Below are 13645 nucleotides of genomic sequence, written 5' to 3' on the forward strand. Positions count from 1 at the left end.
CGCTGTGATATCACTGCCTGGCCAACTGGCAGCTCATACTCCTTCCATGGGCTGTTAAAGCCACAGAGGGGAAATTATTTCTACTCAGAGCAATAGTAACTTATGTAGCAAGTTTCACCAAAAGTTCTGCTGCGCTGAGAGAGAACTGTACCATGCTAAATAGCTATTCCTTGGACACCTATGACAATCTTCTTGGCTACTCCTCACTCAGCTGCCTAGTACAATGGTGTCAGAGAGGAGAGAAGTGGCTGTGTGATATGAGGGAAGCTATCTCATAACCATCTTTCTCCTCTGGATGGCTCCATGCCCCATTTCTGTGGGTTTTCCATTATTTGACTTTCTTTTGCACCATGTAGCAGAATATATGACCTCACAGTTGTTCGCAAGATATTTTTTGAACAAGAAAATGGAAAAATGGCTGGTCAGTTTTCAGCCATCTGGAAAACTTAAGAATTCTTATGTGATGTATCATAAAGGATCTTTTTTAGAGTGGCATATTAAATATAGTAAGCTATTTTTAGTTCCTGAATTCCTACTAGTCAGAACTGCACTTTTCAACTTGCACGCTATTGCTCCTATTTGTCTAGTTTGGATTCTTTTGGCAGTGTTCAGCATGCTCTTTAAGATTCTCAGTGTGAGTGGAGTTGCTCAATATTTTCTTTAGTATCTATGTTTCCTTAGTATGTTTTCTTGGAAGCATTTGGCTTTTGTCTTGGGAATGGACCAATGTCCTACATTTCAGTCAGGGATTGATTTTTAGTTACCCCAAACTAACCAAGAGATCGATAGGTCTTAAAATCTCCACTAATCCAAAAAGGGATTTAGGTCCAGAATATATCATTTCTATTCTCCTTAAATTATACTTGTCAGCTTGCCAGAAGCTGGGAGTGGATGACAGTTGGTGGACTACTTGATGATTGCCTGTTTTGTTCATTCCCTGTGAAGCACCTGGCATTGGCCACTGTCGGAAGACAGGATACTGGGCTAGATGGACCATTGGTCTGACTCAGTATGGCCGTTCTTATGTTCTTAATATATAGTCTTTCTAGTTTGAGTATTTTTAACAGAAAAATATTGGAAAGTTTTAAATAAATATCCTGTTGTACAATCAAATTGTTTAGGTCTAATCTGGCAACTTTTTGGCATCCTTTAGCCTCCCACCTAGTCCTTCAACTATGAAATTGACAAGAAATGATGACAGAAATGCAGGGAGTGGGTTGAGTGTTAAAATAGTTTCCATTTTGTTTTGTTTTAACACACATTTATCAATAAATACTTCTTCTTTTTTGGGGTAGGTTTTTATTAGTAAACATCAGTTTGAAAGTGAAACCAGGAATACTGAATTACACATGACTGAAAGACCCCCAAACTTAAAAAATCTGCTATAGAATGAAAGTCTTGTAAGTTTCCAATGTGCCTAAAATTAATCCCAATACTAATTACATTTAGAGTGGGTTGGAACATTTTTGACTAAAGGTAGTTTGTCGTAATACATTTAATCATTGAAGCTAATACATTTTACAGAGATATATCATTTCTGACAACATTTTAATTGACAGGTTTCTGAGATCTGGGGCTCTCTTGTCACTGCTGACTGGAGAGACACCTGAATAAAAAAACTGACCTTTTTAATCTGATGATGGTCATTTTGACACAATTCCATTTTGCAAAAACATTTGAAAGGTGTTGATTTTGTTTCAATGGAGAATGAAAACAAATTTCAAAACCTCAAAAGTTGTTGCAAAATGGAATTGTCCTCCGTCCAGCTCTAATTACAAGACCAAATGAGATTCTTCTGTTGTTGTTTAACCTAGTTTGAACAAACTCAGTAACATTAACTATTAAGAAACGAACAAAATGTAAATCAAAGCTTCGTTCAGATGCTGCTGCATTCAAGTTCTGTGACTATCACTCTTCCACTGTTTCAGGATAGTTGATCTCTCTTAAATAAAAACATCCCTGAGCGGGGAGAAAAAGTTGTAACTTGTGTACTGTGGATCATCATCCTAATAGAATAATAAGTATTTTCCAGGCACACATTTTCATCTTAAGTGTTTCTTATTGTTATTTCTTAAATATGCTATTTATTGAAAAGCAAATGGCATGTGCTGTGTTATATCATAAATAGTGTAACACAGAGGTTTAATGAAAAGGTACACAAGGAAAAGTATTGTAATACCAGGTACTTCCTGGTCAATAAACAAGGATGAGTGAGAGAGGAAGTTAGGAAATAAGAGTGCACATGGGAAGCGCACTTTCCACAAGTAGTAGGGAAAAACCAGTAGCCTGGTAAATCATTCTGTCAGAGTGTGAAAGCAGCCTTATTGATGACTAGGTACTAGTCATCAAGGTAAATAAGGACAATTCAAATCTGTGGAAAGCGCAGATTTGTTTTTCCACAGAATTTTCTGGATTCCCCAGAAGCAAAGTTGCCATTTAAAACTTCAAGAAGCATCTAGCCCTCTTGGTTGGGAAGACATCTTAACCAATGCAATGCTGTCATATTGAGTCTGCAGCCATGCAAACTGAAAAACTGAGGTCTATTGCACTGGAAAAGTCTCTCAAGGGAAAAGATCATGTCCCCAGTGCTTTGAGCTTCTGCTGGGGAAGTATTGTATGTAGAAGCAGAAAATACTGGGGTTCTCTGGAGAGAGGACAGAAGTTATAGTGTCTTTAAGAGATTAAGATACCATGACAATAGGTGCTCTAGAAATACCTTTGACAGACAGATGCCACATAAAACAGATTTAAACATGCTGTTTATCACAGTATCAATCAAACTAGCTTCTAGTGGATTTCACTTGATCATTAACATTGCTATTACTCCTCAGCACTTGCTCCACAATACAAATCTTAAATGTCTAAAATACAAACCAATAATATGTCCGATATTGTATTGTATGGAAAAACATTTTTATAGAAAATATATTCCCCAAGTCTTCCCTGTGATGTGTCTGGCCTTGTGCCCAGAATCCGGAGATCTTGAGTGTGTCAGGACTTTCTCCATCCCTTGGCCAATAGAGATTACTCCTATAGAAAAGGTACACGCATTTTCAAGAAAAAAACTAGCACAGGAACTATTCAGAATAACTTTTGGTGGTGTATGCGTATAAATGAATTAAACCTGGCCTTTTAAAACATCTTCTCCAAGTCATTAATATGGATTACATCTATTGCTATAGGAGAAAGTAAGGAAGAGAGGACATTCCGGAACTGGATGAATTCTCTGGGTGTAAGCCCATTTATTAACCACTTGTACAGGTAAAACTTTGAATTCTGATTTTTATTTAGTTATTTATTTAGTCATTAGCTCTTTTAGATGCAATTAAATAGACATTTATGTCTCACTGGAAAACCCCACAAAAACAATATCCAGAAAGTGAAGCTGCATTTCCAACAGAACTATAAATAATAGAAAACAGCATTACTTAATATTTTTTTTAAAAAGCAAAAATCAAGTAGTGAGCCCATTGCAGTGAGTTTGCAAGTAAAGCACTGGCTAGTCTAAAACATTTGGTTTGGGTGTTACCTAGAACCTGATACGGAATGTCAGGAATTAAGATAAGATAAGTGTTAATTGTTCGAGAGAAAAGGATTTCATAATGTACAGCAAGTAAAACATGTTATGAGAATTAGTGTTAACTATTAAATGATAAGAGTAAATGTCAGATATGTCAGGAAATTTACATCCAACTCTGACACTTTTCTCTGGTCCCATAGCATAAGCAGTTGTGGGGTGGATGACTACACTATGACATGATGATTAAAAGAGTTGTTGTTTCCAGCACCTCAGATCTTCCATTACTGTTACCACCAGTGGATCTGTATTGGTAGTAGCTCCAGGAGGAAGTCTTGGGCAAAAAGTCTACCCTATACAAACCCTTTGTGTGCCTCCATTTATTCATCTGTAAAAAGGATATAATAATATTTAAACTATCTCAAAAGGATTTTGGTGAGACTTAAGGTTTATAAAAGACTTTTGAGCTCCTTGGATGAAAGAAACTAGAAAGTACAAAATATTATTAATTGTTTCAGTAAGTGATGCAGGCAATTAAGATCATTTCTGAACTAACAGGGAAAATATAGATACTGTAGGGTTACCATATCTAATAAATAAAAAAAGAGGACCCTCCACGGGCCCGGCCCTGCCCATTTCCCCACTCCTACCCCCGCCCCTTCCCCGCCCTAACTCTGCCCCCTCCTCCCTCCCACTCCCAGCCACGGGGAAAGGGCTGCCCCAGCGCTACCGGCTTCAGGGTTTGCCGGGCAGCCCCCAGATCCTGCGCCCCCGGCTGGGCGCTTCCCCAGCGCAGCTGGAGCCCGGGAGGGGAAGCGCCCAGCCAGGGGCGCAGGGTCTGGAGGCTGCCCAGCAAACCGTGAAGCCGGTAGCGCTCGGGCTTTGGGCAGCCTCTATGCCTCCCGACCCTGCGCCCCCGGCTGGGCATTTCCCCTCCCGGGCTCCGGCGGCGCAGGGTCCGGAGGCACGGGGGCTGCCCGAAGCCGGTAGCGCTCGGGCAGCCCGGCTCTTAAACAGAGCCGAAGAGTCGGGGAGGAGCAGAGCCGCCGCGGCTGGAGGCTCTGCTCCTCTTCGGCTCTGTTTAAGAGCCGAGCTGCCTGAGCGCTACCGGCTTCGGGCAGCCTCCGTGCCTCTGGACCCTGCGCTGCCGGAGTCCGGGAGGGGAAGTGCCCGGCTGGGGGTGCAGGGTCTGGAGGCACGGGGGCTGCCCGAAGCCAGTAGCGCTCGGGCAGCCCGGCTCTTAAACAGAGCCGAAGAGTCGGGGAGGAGCAGAGCCGCCATTTTCCCGGACATGTTCGGCTTTTTGGCAATTCCCCCCGGACGGGGGTTTGACTGCCGAAAAGCCAGACATGTCCGGGAAAAAGAGGACGTATGGTAACCCTAGATACTGATATAGTAGACTGGGAGGAGTTGCAGGTGGTGTGATCATGGTAGGCTCACAGGGCTAACCTCCACTCATTTCACAGTAATATCTGCAAGCTAACTAGAAAAGTTTTGCTGGCTTCCTTCAAATAGTTAAGATCTGCTTGTACTTTTTCATACTCTGTTGCATCCAAGCTGATTTGCTAAACCTTCACATTCACCTAAAAAGAACCAAATCTTGGAAGGTACACTTAACACTGACAAGGATTTCCTCCCTCTGCTATGTCTCACAGAGACTAACTATAGCAAACATTTTTATATTTATTCTATTACTAGTTTAAATTAGTTTAAATAGGAACTTTTGTACTCAGGGAATCTTCAAATATATAGGGGGTTAAAAAAATTAAATCCACTTACTTTTCTGACATTTCTCATCATTTTTGAAATTGTGCTGCGCAGGGAGTTAGTTATCAGAGGGGTAGCCGTGTTAGTCTGAATCTGTAAAAAGCAACAGAGGGTCCTGTGGCACCTTTGAAACTAACAGAAGTACTGGGAGCATAAGCTTTCGTGGGTAAGAACCTCACTTCTTCAGATGCAAGTAATGGAAATCTCCAGAGGCAGGTATATATCAGTGTGGAGATAACGAGGTTAGTTCAGTCAGGGTGGGTGAGGTGCTCTGCTAGCAGTTGAGGTGTGAACACCAAGGGAGGAGAAACTGTTTCTGTAGTTGGATAGCCATTCACAGTCTTTGTTTAATCCTGATCTGATGGTGTCAAATTTGCAAATGAATTGGAGCTCAGCAGTTTCTCTTTGGAGTCTGGTCCTGAAGTTTTTTTGCTGTAAGATGGCTACCTTTACATCTGCTATTGTGTGGCCAGGGAGGTTGAAGTGTTCTCCTACAGGTTTTTGTATATTGCCATTCCTGATATCTGACTTGTGTCCATTTATCCTCTTGCGTAGTGACTGTCCAGTTTGGCCAATGTACATAGCAGAGGGGCATTGCTGGCATATGATGGCATATATAACATTGGTGGATGTGCAGGTGAATGAGCCGGTGATGTTGTAGCTGATCTGGTTAGGTCTAGTGATGGTGTTGCTGGTGTAGATATGTGGGCAGAGTTGGCATCGAGGTTTGTTGCATGGGTTGGTTCCTGAGTTAGAGTTGTTATGGTGCGGTGCGTGGTTGCTGGTGAGAATATGCTTAAGGTTGGCAGGTTGTCTGTGGGCGAGGACTGGCCTGCCTCCCAAGGTCTGTGAAAGTGAGGGATCATTGTCCAGGATGGGTTGTAGATCACTGATGATGCGTTGGAGAGGTTTAAGCTGAGGACTGTAGGTGATGGCCAGTGGAGTTCTGTTGGTTTCTCTTCTGGGCCTGTCTTGTAGCAGACTCTCCTTTTGCCCCAGCACCCCCACGAACATGATACAGTTCTGTGGTGATCTGGAAGCCTACTTTCGCCGCCTCCAACTCAAAGAATACTTTCATGATAACACTGAACAGCGCACTGATACACAGATACCCTCCCACCAACAACACAGGAAGAAGAACTCCACATGGACTCCTCCTGAGGGTCGAAATGACAGTCTGGACCTATACATAGAATGCTTCCGCCGACGTGCACAGGCAGAAATTGTGGAAAAACAACATCGCTTGCCTCATAACCTAAGTCGTGCAGAACGCAATGCCATCCACAGCCTCAGAAACCACCCTGACATTATCATCAAAGAGGCTGATAAAGGAGGTGCTGTTGTCATCATGAACAGGTCTGACTACCAGAAGGAGGCTGCCAGACAACTCTCCAATACCAAATTCTACAGGCCGCTTTCCTCAGATCCCACTGAGGAATACACTAAGAAACTGCACCATCTACTCAGGACACTCCCTACACTAACACAGGAACAAATCAACATACCCTTAGAGCCCCGACCGGGGTTATTCTATCTACTACCTAAGATCCACAAACCTGGAAATCCTGGACGCCCCATCATCTCGGGCATTGGCACTCTCACTGAAGGACTGTCTGGATATGTGGACTCCCTACTCAGACCCTACGCCACCAGCACTCCCAGCTATCTCCGTGACACCACAGATTTCCTGAGAAAACTACAATGCATTGGTGACCTCCCAGAAAACACCATCCTAGCCACCATGGATGTAGAGGCTCTCTACACTAACATCCCACATACAGATGGAATACAAGCTGTCAGGAACAGTATCCCTGATGATGACACAGCACAACTTATTGCTGAGCTCTGTGACTTTATCCTCACGCACAATTATTTCAAATTTGGTGACAATATATACCTCCAGACCAGTGGCACCGCTATGGGCACCCGCATGGCCCCACAATATGCCAACATTTTTATGGCTGACCTGGAACAACGCTTCCTCAGCTCTCGTCCACTCATGCCCCTTCTCTACCTACGCTATATTGATGACATCTTCATCATCTGGACCCATGGGAAGGAGACCCTGGAAGAATTCCACCATGCTTTCAACAGCTTCCACCCCACCATCAACCTCAGCCTGGACCAATCTACACGGGAGGTCCACTTCCTGGACACCACCGTACAAATAAGCGATGGCCACATTAACACCACCCTATACCGAAAACCCACCGACCGCTACGCCTACCTTCATGCCTCCAGCTTCCACCCCGGTCACACCACACGATCCATCGTCTACAGCCAAGCACTGAGGTACAATCGCATCTGCTCCAACCCCTCAGACAGAGACCAACACCTACAAGATCTTCACCAAAACTACGATACCCACACAAGGAAATAAAGAAACAAATCAACAGAGCCAGACGTGTACCCAGAAGCCTCCTGCTACAAGACAGGCCCAGAAGAGAAACCAACAGAACTCCACTGGCCATCACCTACAGTCCTCAGCTTAAACCTCTCCAACGCATCATCAGTGATCTACAACCCATCCTGGACAATGATCCCTCACTTTCACAGACCTTGGGAGGCAGGCCAGTCCTCGCCCACAGACAACCTGCCAACCTTAAGCATATTCTCACCAGCAACCACGCACCGCACCATAACAACTCTAACTCGGGAACCAACCCATGCAACAAACCTCGATGCCAACTCTGCCCACATATCTACACCAGCAACACCATCACTGGACCTAACCAGATCAGCTACAACATCACCGGCTCATTCACCTGCACATCCACCAATGTTATATATGCCATCATATGCCAGCAATGCCCCTCTGCTATGTACATTGGCCAAACTGGACAGTCACTACGCAAGAGGATAAATGGACACAAGTCAGATATCAGGAATGGCAATATACAAAAACCTGTAGGAGAACACTTCAACCTCCCTGGCCACACAATAGCAGATGTAAAGGTAGCCATCTTACAGCAAAAAAACTTCAGGACCAGACTCCAAAGAGAAACTGCTGAGCTCCAATTCATTTGCAAATTTGACACCATCAGATCAGGATTAAACAAAGACTGTGAATGGCTATCCAACTACAGAAACAGTTTCTCCTCCCTTGGTGTTCACACCTCAACTGCTAGCAGAGCATCTCACCCACCCTGACTGAACTAACCTCGTTATCTCCACACTGATATATACCTGCCTCTGGAGATTTCTATTACTTGCATCTGAAGAAGTGAGGTTCTTACCCACGAAAGCTTATGCTCCCAGTACTTCTGTTAGTCTCAAAGGTGCCACAGGACCCTCTGTTGCTTTTTAGGGAGTTAGTTCATATCCAAGCAAATTGAAAATGTAATACAGCGAGTAACAATGATGTGTATATGTTTAAATGTTGTTGGTAAAACCAGATTCCATGTGTTCATGCTACTAGGATTCATTGGGCCATTTTGTTTTATAACTCATATAAAGTGAGGTTGTCTATAGTATAGATTGTTTTAAAATGGACAATAACAACTAATGACTAATTTCCAAATGTAGGTCTGTTTAAAAAAATAGGAATGCTACTTATAATGGGGAAAATAATAGTTTTCTTAACTCTCTTCTTACTCAGACTATTTTTGCTTAATCTTTCTAACTATGTTCACCTATGGACAGAAATCAAGCATGGAGAATTTCAGCCTTGAATGTTTCAGGAAGGTCTGAACAACTCAAAATGGAGGATTTTAATGGCAACTGTTTGGCAACCTTAACTATTAGTGGTTGCTTCCCTACACTGGCTATAAATTCAATATCTAGGGACTGTCAGTGGTCCTGCCTATTCAGTGAGAGTTGTGAGAATAACAAAATTGTGAAATTAATTTAACTTATGGGAGGGATCAACCAATGGAAGGTATAAATGTGGAGAAACCTGTTCCAAGACTGGTGCAGGGTTTTGTTTTATTCTTTTATTTATGTGAGTGGAATTTCTTTTGTGAACTCTCTCATCTGTTCATTTTCAGGGGTCTCATTGTCTTGTTAATATACTTAAAAAGCACTCTCAATTGTTTTTCTGCTGCTTTGATCTAGTGACCTTGCTGATGCTTTAGTGATCTTCCAGCTGTATGAAATGATTCGTGTGCCAGTCGAATGGAACCATGTTAACAAACCTCCGTATCCTGCACTTGGTGGTAATATGAAAAAAGTCAGTAAATATTCTGTGGTGCATTCCAGTTATAAGGGACACCTACTACTGCATTGTATTGTATCATCTTGAATTGTGTGATCTTGTGTCCCTAGACAGTTAGCTCTTAGTTAAGTTGGCCATATATTTCAGTTTTACTGAGACAATCCTGCTTAAAAGTACCCCAGGGTATTTTCCCAAGGAAGAAGGAGTATTTTTGTTTTATGTATCTTCTTGGTTTTTACACACATCACTTTTTGGTAGTATGAGAAGCTGGGAAAATTCATTTAATTTATGAATGCTAGTCTATGCTGTATGAGTTCTGCTCAGTGTAGTACATTTGAGTTACTTCAGAAACTAACATTTGTTCACATTAGAATCCTTGTGAAAAGTAAAAGATCATGACCTAGATATTGGATGAGTGGGTTAATGTGGGGGATGTTCCCTCACAGTGCAATTTTACATCAGGCTGTATGAGTTTGTACAGGCCTTGCAAAATCTAGGGGTTCTGGTCAGTTATATGATTATGGAACACCAAAAATGGAGACCAAGTGTATTGATTAGCTGTTATTTGAACAAGTCTATAAAGATTTTGTATGCTAAATATAAAAAAGACTCACTCTGATTGTTTAGGATTCATATTCATAGATTTTTAAGGCAGAAAGGACCATTATGATTGGAGTATGGTCAAGTGAGAACTCCTTTTTTCCACATACATTGGCAGTTTTAGATTACAACACAGGATGCATTCACTTAGATTCATTTATAACAGACACATTTCTTTTATATTTTAGAATCTCAGCATCTATAATTAGGATCTTACATTTTACAGTGAATCCCATAACCCTTCTCCAAGTTCCTGCAGCTGCGTCTGTCTTTTCCTTATTTTCTCTATGATCCAGACTCAGCCTTGATGTACACAAGTGCAACTTCATTGACTTCAGTGGAGATGCAGCAGCTTACACCAGGTGTCACTTTGACTCCATGTGCTCAGCTCTGTCAGACAGAGAATGCAAATGTAATGTTTTCATCAGGGGCGCTGGAACAATTTTTATAGTGTGGGTGCTGAGAGTCATTGAACCAAAGTGTAAACCCTGTATATAATGGAAACCCCTTCAAGCCAGGGGGTGCTGCAGCACCCCCCTCACCCCTAGTTCCAGGACCTATCATTTTCATTCATTCAACTGGGAATAAGATTGTCACAGGAATCTTAAAAATTTGTATTTTGATCTTCAAAAATGGTGCAGCAGTATAATGACTTAAAAGTAGTTCTGAAAGAGTTAATAGACCTTACATGGTCCCCAGTCTCAGCATGGGTAACACTGGGACAAGATCGCTCAAAATATTATTAAGCCTATATGTGATATTAATGTATTTTATACCGATAAAGTTTAAACATTTCATTTTTAGATTGAGAATTGTAATTATGCAGTGGAAATTGGGAAGACAAAGGCCAAATTCTCCCTGGTTGGTATTGCTGGACAGGACCTAAATGATGGCAATGCAACTCTGACCTTGGCATTGGTGTGGCAGCTGATGAGAAGGTGAGGAGTTTTTAAAATTCTTATATGCATGAAGAGCATAATGGTATCCACACAAAACCATGAAAAGTTAGTCAGTTTTTTGTACCCAGACTGCAAATTTGTTCATAATCTAAGGGCTAAATTTCCCTGTCTACAGTGAAGACTGATATATTTGGGCCTAGAAATTATAGAAATATACAGTGTGCTGCAGTGAAATACTCATTGTTGCTGTCCTCTGTATGAATTAATGCTACAGGAAGTATTAAAGAGGGACAGTAGTCCTCCCCCTGTTTAAGACTGAAACCTAGCCTTTTGTACTGTATTAAATTAAATCAAGACATATTTCATTAACACCAAATTAAAATAATAATTTTGTGGATTAAAGCAAAATCTAAATAATTTCAGTTCAAATTCTTGTTGAAGTAATTATCTTGATTTTGAAATCAAAAGTAGTAATAGAGCTTGTGTATATTCTTAACATTTTTAATTATTTCAATTCAACAGAAAAATCTTGGCTTTTTGTAAATTAAGAACCACCATCAATGATGACAGGTCCAAAATTTCCCCTATCCCATAAAGTACTTATGGATTGGCTTTCTGAAAATATCATCAACACCTAGAAATAAGGCAGCAAAACTGCCAACAGTCCTTGTTGGAGCTATGGCAGTTTATACCACCCAAAGATTTGTCCCGTATTATGGAACTGTGTAAAACTGCAAAAATACTGAGTGTACAACAAATAGTGAACCAACTGTGATGGGTTCCCCCAGGGGTGCCACCTGGAACTGGGATACCACTGAGCCCTCTGACCCACCAGCCTGGACTCTCTCTCACACTGTGCTGCTGTGACAAGCTGCAAGGCCCTCCAAGCTTGCACTTTCACCAGCATTCACACAGGTAGGGATACACCCAACTGCAGTTACATGCAGGCTTTCTAACCACCAGCCTCCCAGCCTACGACCCCAGAGCAGTACTGTCCTGCCCTGGTCAAATCTGGCTGGGTTTAATATCCAGTCCGCCTCTCCCTCAATGTGAAGAGGACCATGCACACTTGTAACCACACTGAGATTTTCCCCAGACACCTTAGTCAAATGCACACTGGTTTGGATTAAAACATAAAATAAATTTATTAACTACAAAAAGATAGATTTTAAGTGATTATAAGTGATAGCAAACACATCAAAGCAGATTACCTAGTAAATAAACAAAAATGCAAACTGATCTTAACATACTAGATAGGTAAGATATGAATTAATAAATTTTCACCCTGAGTGATAAACGGGCTGGCAGATTTTTAACGTACAAGCTGCCTTTGCTTTGCAGCTTGGGTTTCTCAGGTTTTCATACACAGTCTATAAATCCCTCTAGCTTGGGACCATCACTTCCCCCAGTTCAGTCTTTGTTCTTCAGGTGTTTCCAGGTGTGTTGTTGTAGGGAGAGTGAGGTACCATCATTATGTCATTTCCCCCATTTATATCTTCTTCCCACTTGCTGGAAAGCTCTTTTGCTGTGACCTGGGTCAAACAGTTCCCATTGTGTAGAGTTATCTCTGAGAGGTTTCTACACAAATCTGGGGTAATCCTTGTGCTTGTGTGCATTTCCTCAATAAGCCATTAACATGGTTTGACCTTTTTAATGTTGTACCTGAAAGGCTGCTTGTGGGTGTTTTCAACCTCACAGTATGTTTCAGTAACACATACATAGCCAGACTTCATAACTTCACATATGATGAGAGCACATACAATCCAACAAGATATTAATGTCTATCAGATCAAGACTTTTAGAATGATACCTCACAAAGCATACTTTGTGCAAAACATATCCTAATTATCTGACACTGGTGAATAAGGGGGTGCCAGCGTGTCACACCAACTGTTGGAACAAAATGAAATTCCCTGTGAGATCAAAGTTCTCTTGGATATCTCTCCTTAAGATGATCCTATTTCTACTTAAACAGATATTGCTGAATTTTTTTTCTTGTGCAATTTTATGTATTGGCTGGTAATGGAAATCTGGAAATGTCCCGGCATTACATATTTGAAATTCAGAATTTTCACAATGTACCATTATTGAAGAACTGGTTTATGGACTAAGAAATAATGACAAGAATTAAAAAAGTCATAGTTTCAAAAACCCAGCAAACCAAAACAAACACCATAGGTGCCAACTCCATGGGTGTTCCAGGGCTGGAGCACCCACAGAAAAAAATTAGTGGCAGCAGCTCCTACCTCCCTCCCAGCACCTCCTGCCCACTGTAATCAGCTGTTTTGTGGCATGCAGGAGGCGCTGGGAGGGAGAGGGAGCAGTGGGGAGGGGGCATAACTGGGTGGGAAGAGGTGGGGTGGGGCGGGACAGGAAGAGGCAGGGTGGGGGGCAGGACCTGGGGTGGAGCGAGGGTGGAAAGAGGCAGGATGCAGATGGGGCGGATGCAGGAAGAGGTGGGGCCGGGGTGGGGGCTTGGGGAAAGGGGTGGGGTGGGAGCGGGGCCTGGGGTGGAACGGGGGAGGAATCCGGCGCCTATGACAAACACCATCCTTGGACAGCATTAATGCTATAAAGTAGATTATTTATTTCATTTTACTCCCAATTTCCCTTATTGTATGGAACAGCAATTCACTCTGGTGGATCCCAAAGCAAGATTGAGATCTATGTTTGTGAAATCAAAGTCCTCCTAGTAGATCTAGCAGGAAA

At 42.1% G+C, this 13645-nt stretch overlaps 1 protein-coding gene across 4 annotated transcripts in view; it reads left to right on the top strand.

The window, feature by feature from the left end:
- The window catches only part of PLS1 (plastin 1), an 85570-nt gene that overhangs the window by 65603 nt on the left and 6322 nt on the right, over window positions 1-13645 (top strand). For all 4 annotated transcript variants that reach the window (XM_054040060.1, XM_054040056.1, XM_054040058.1 and 1 more), the window contains exons 11-13: window positions 3183-3261; window positions 9338-9452; window positions 10842-10975. In XM_054040060.1, the coding sequence (XP_053896035.1) occupies window positions 3183-3261; window positions 9338-9452; window positions 10842-10975 (328 nt within the window). The remainder of the gene's footprint in view (window positions 1-3182; window positions 3262-9337; window positions 9453-10841; window positions 10976-13645) is intronic.

This window comes from Malaclemys terrapin, chromosome 9 (assembly GCF_027887155.1).
Source record: "Malaclemys terrapin pileata isolate rMalTer1 chromosome 9, rMalTer1.hap1, whole genome shotgun sequence".
Taxonomy (NCBI): domain Eukaryota; kingdom Metazoa; phylum Chordata; order Testudines; family Emydidae; genus Malaclemys; species Malaclemys terrapin.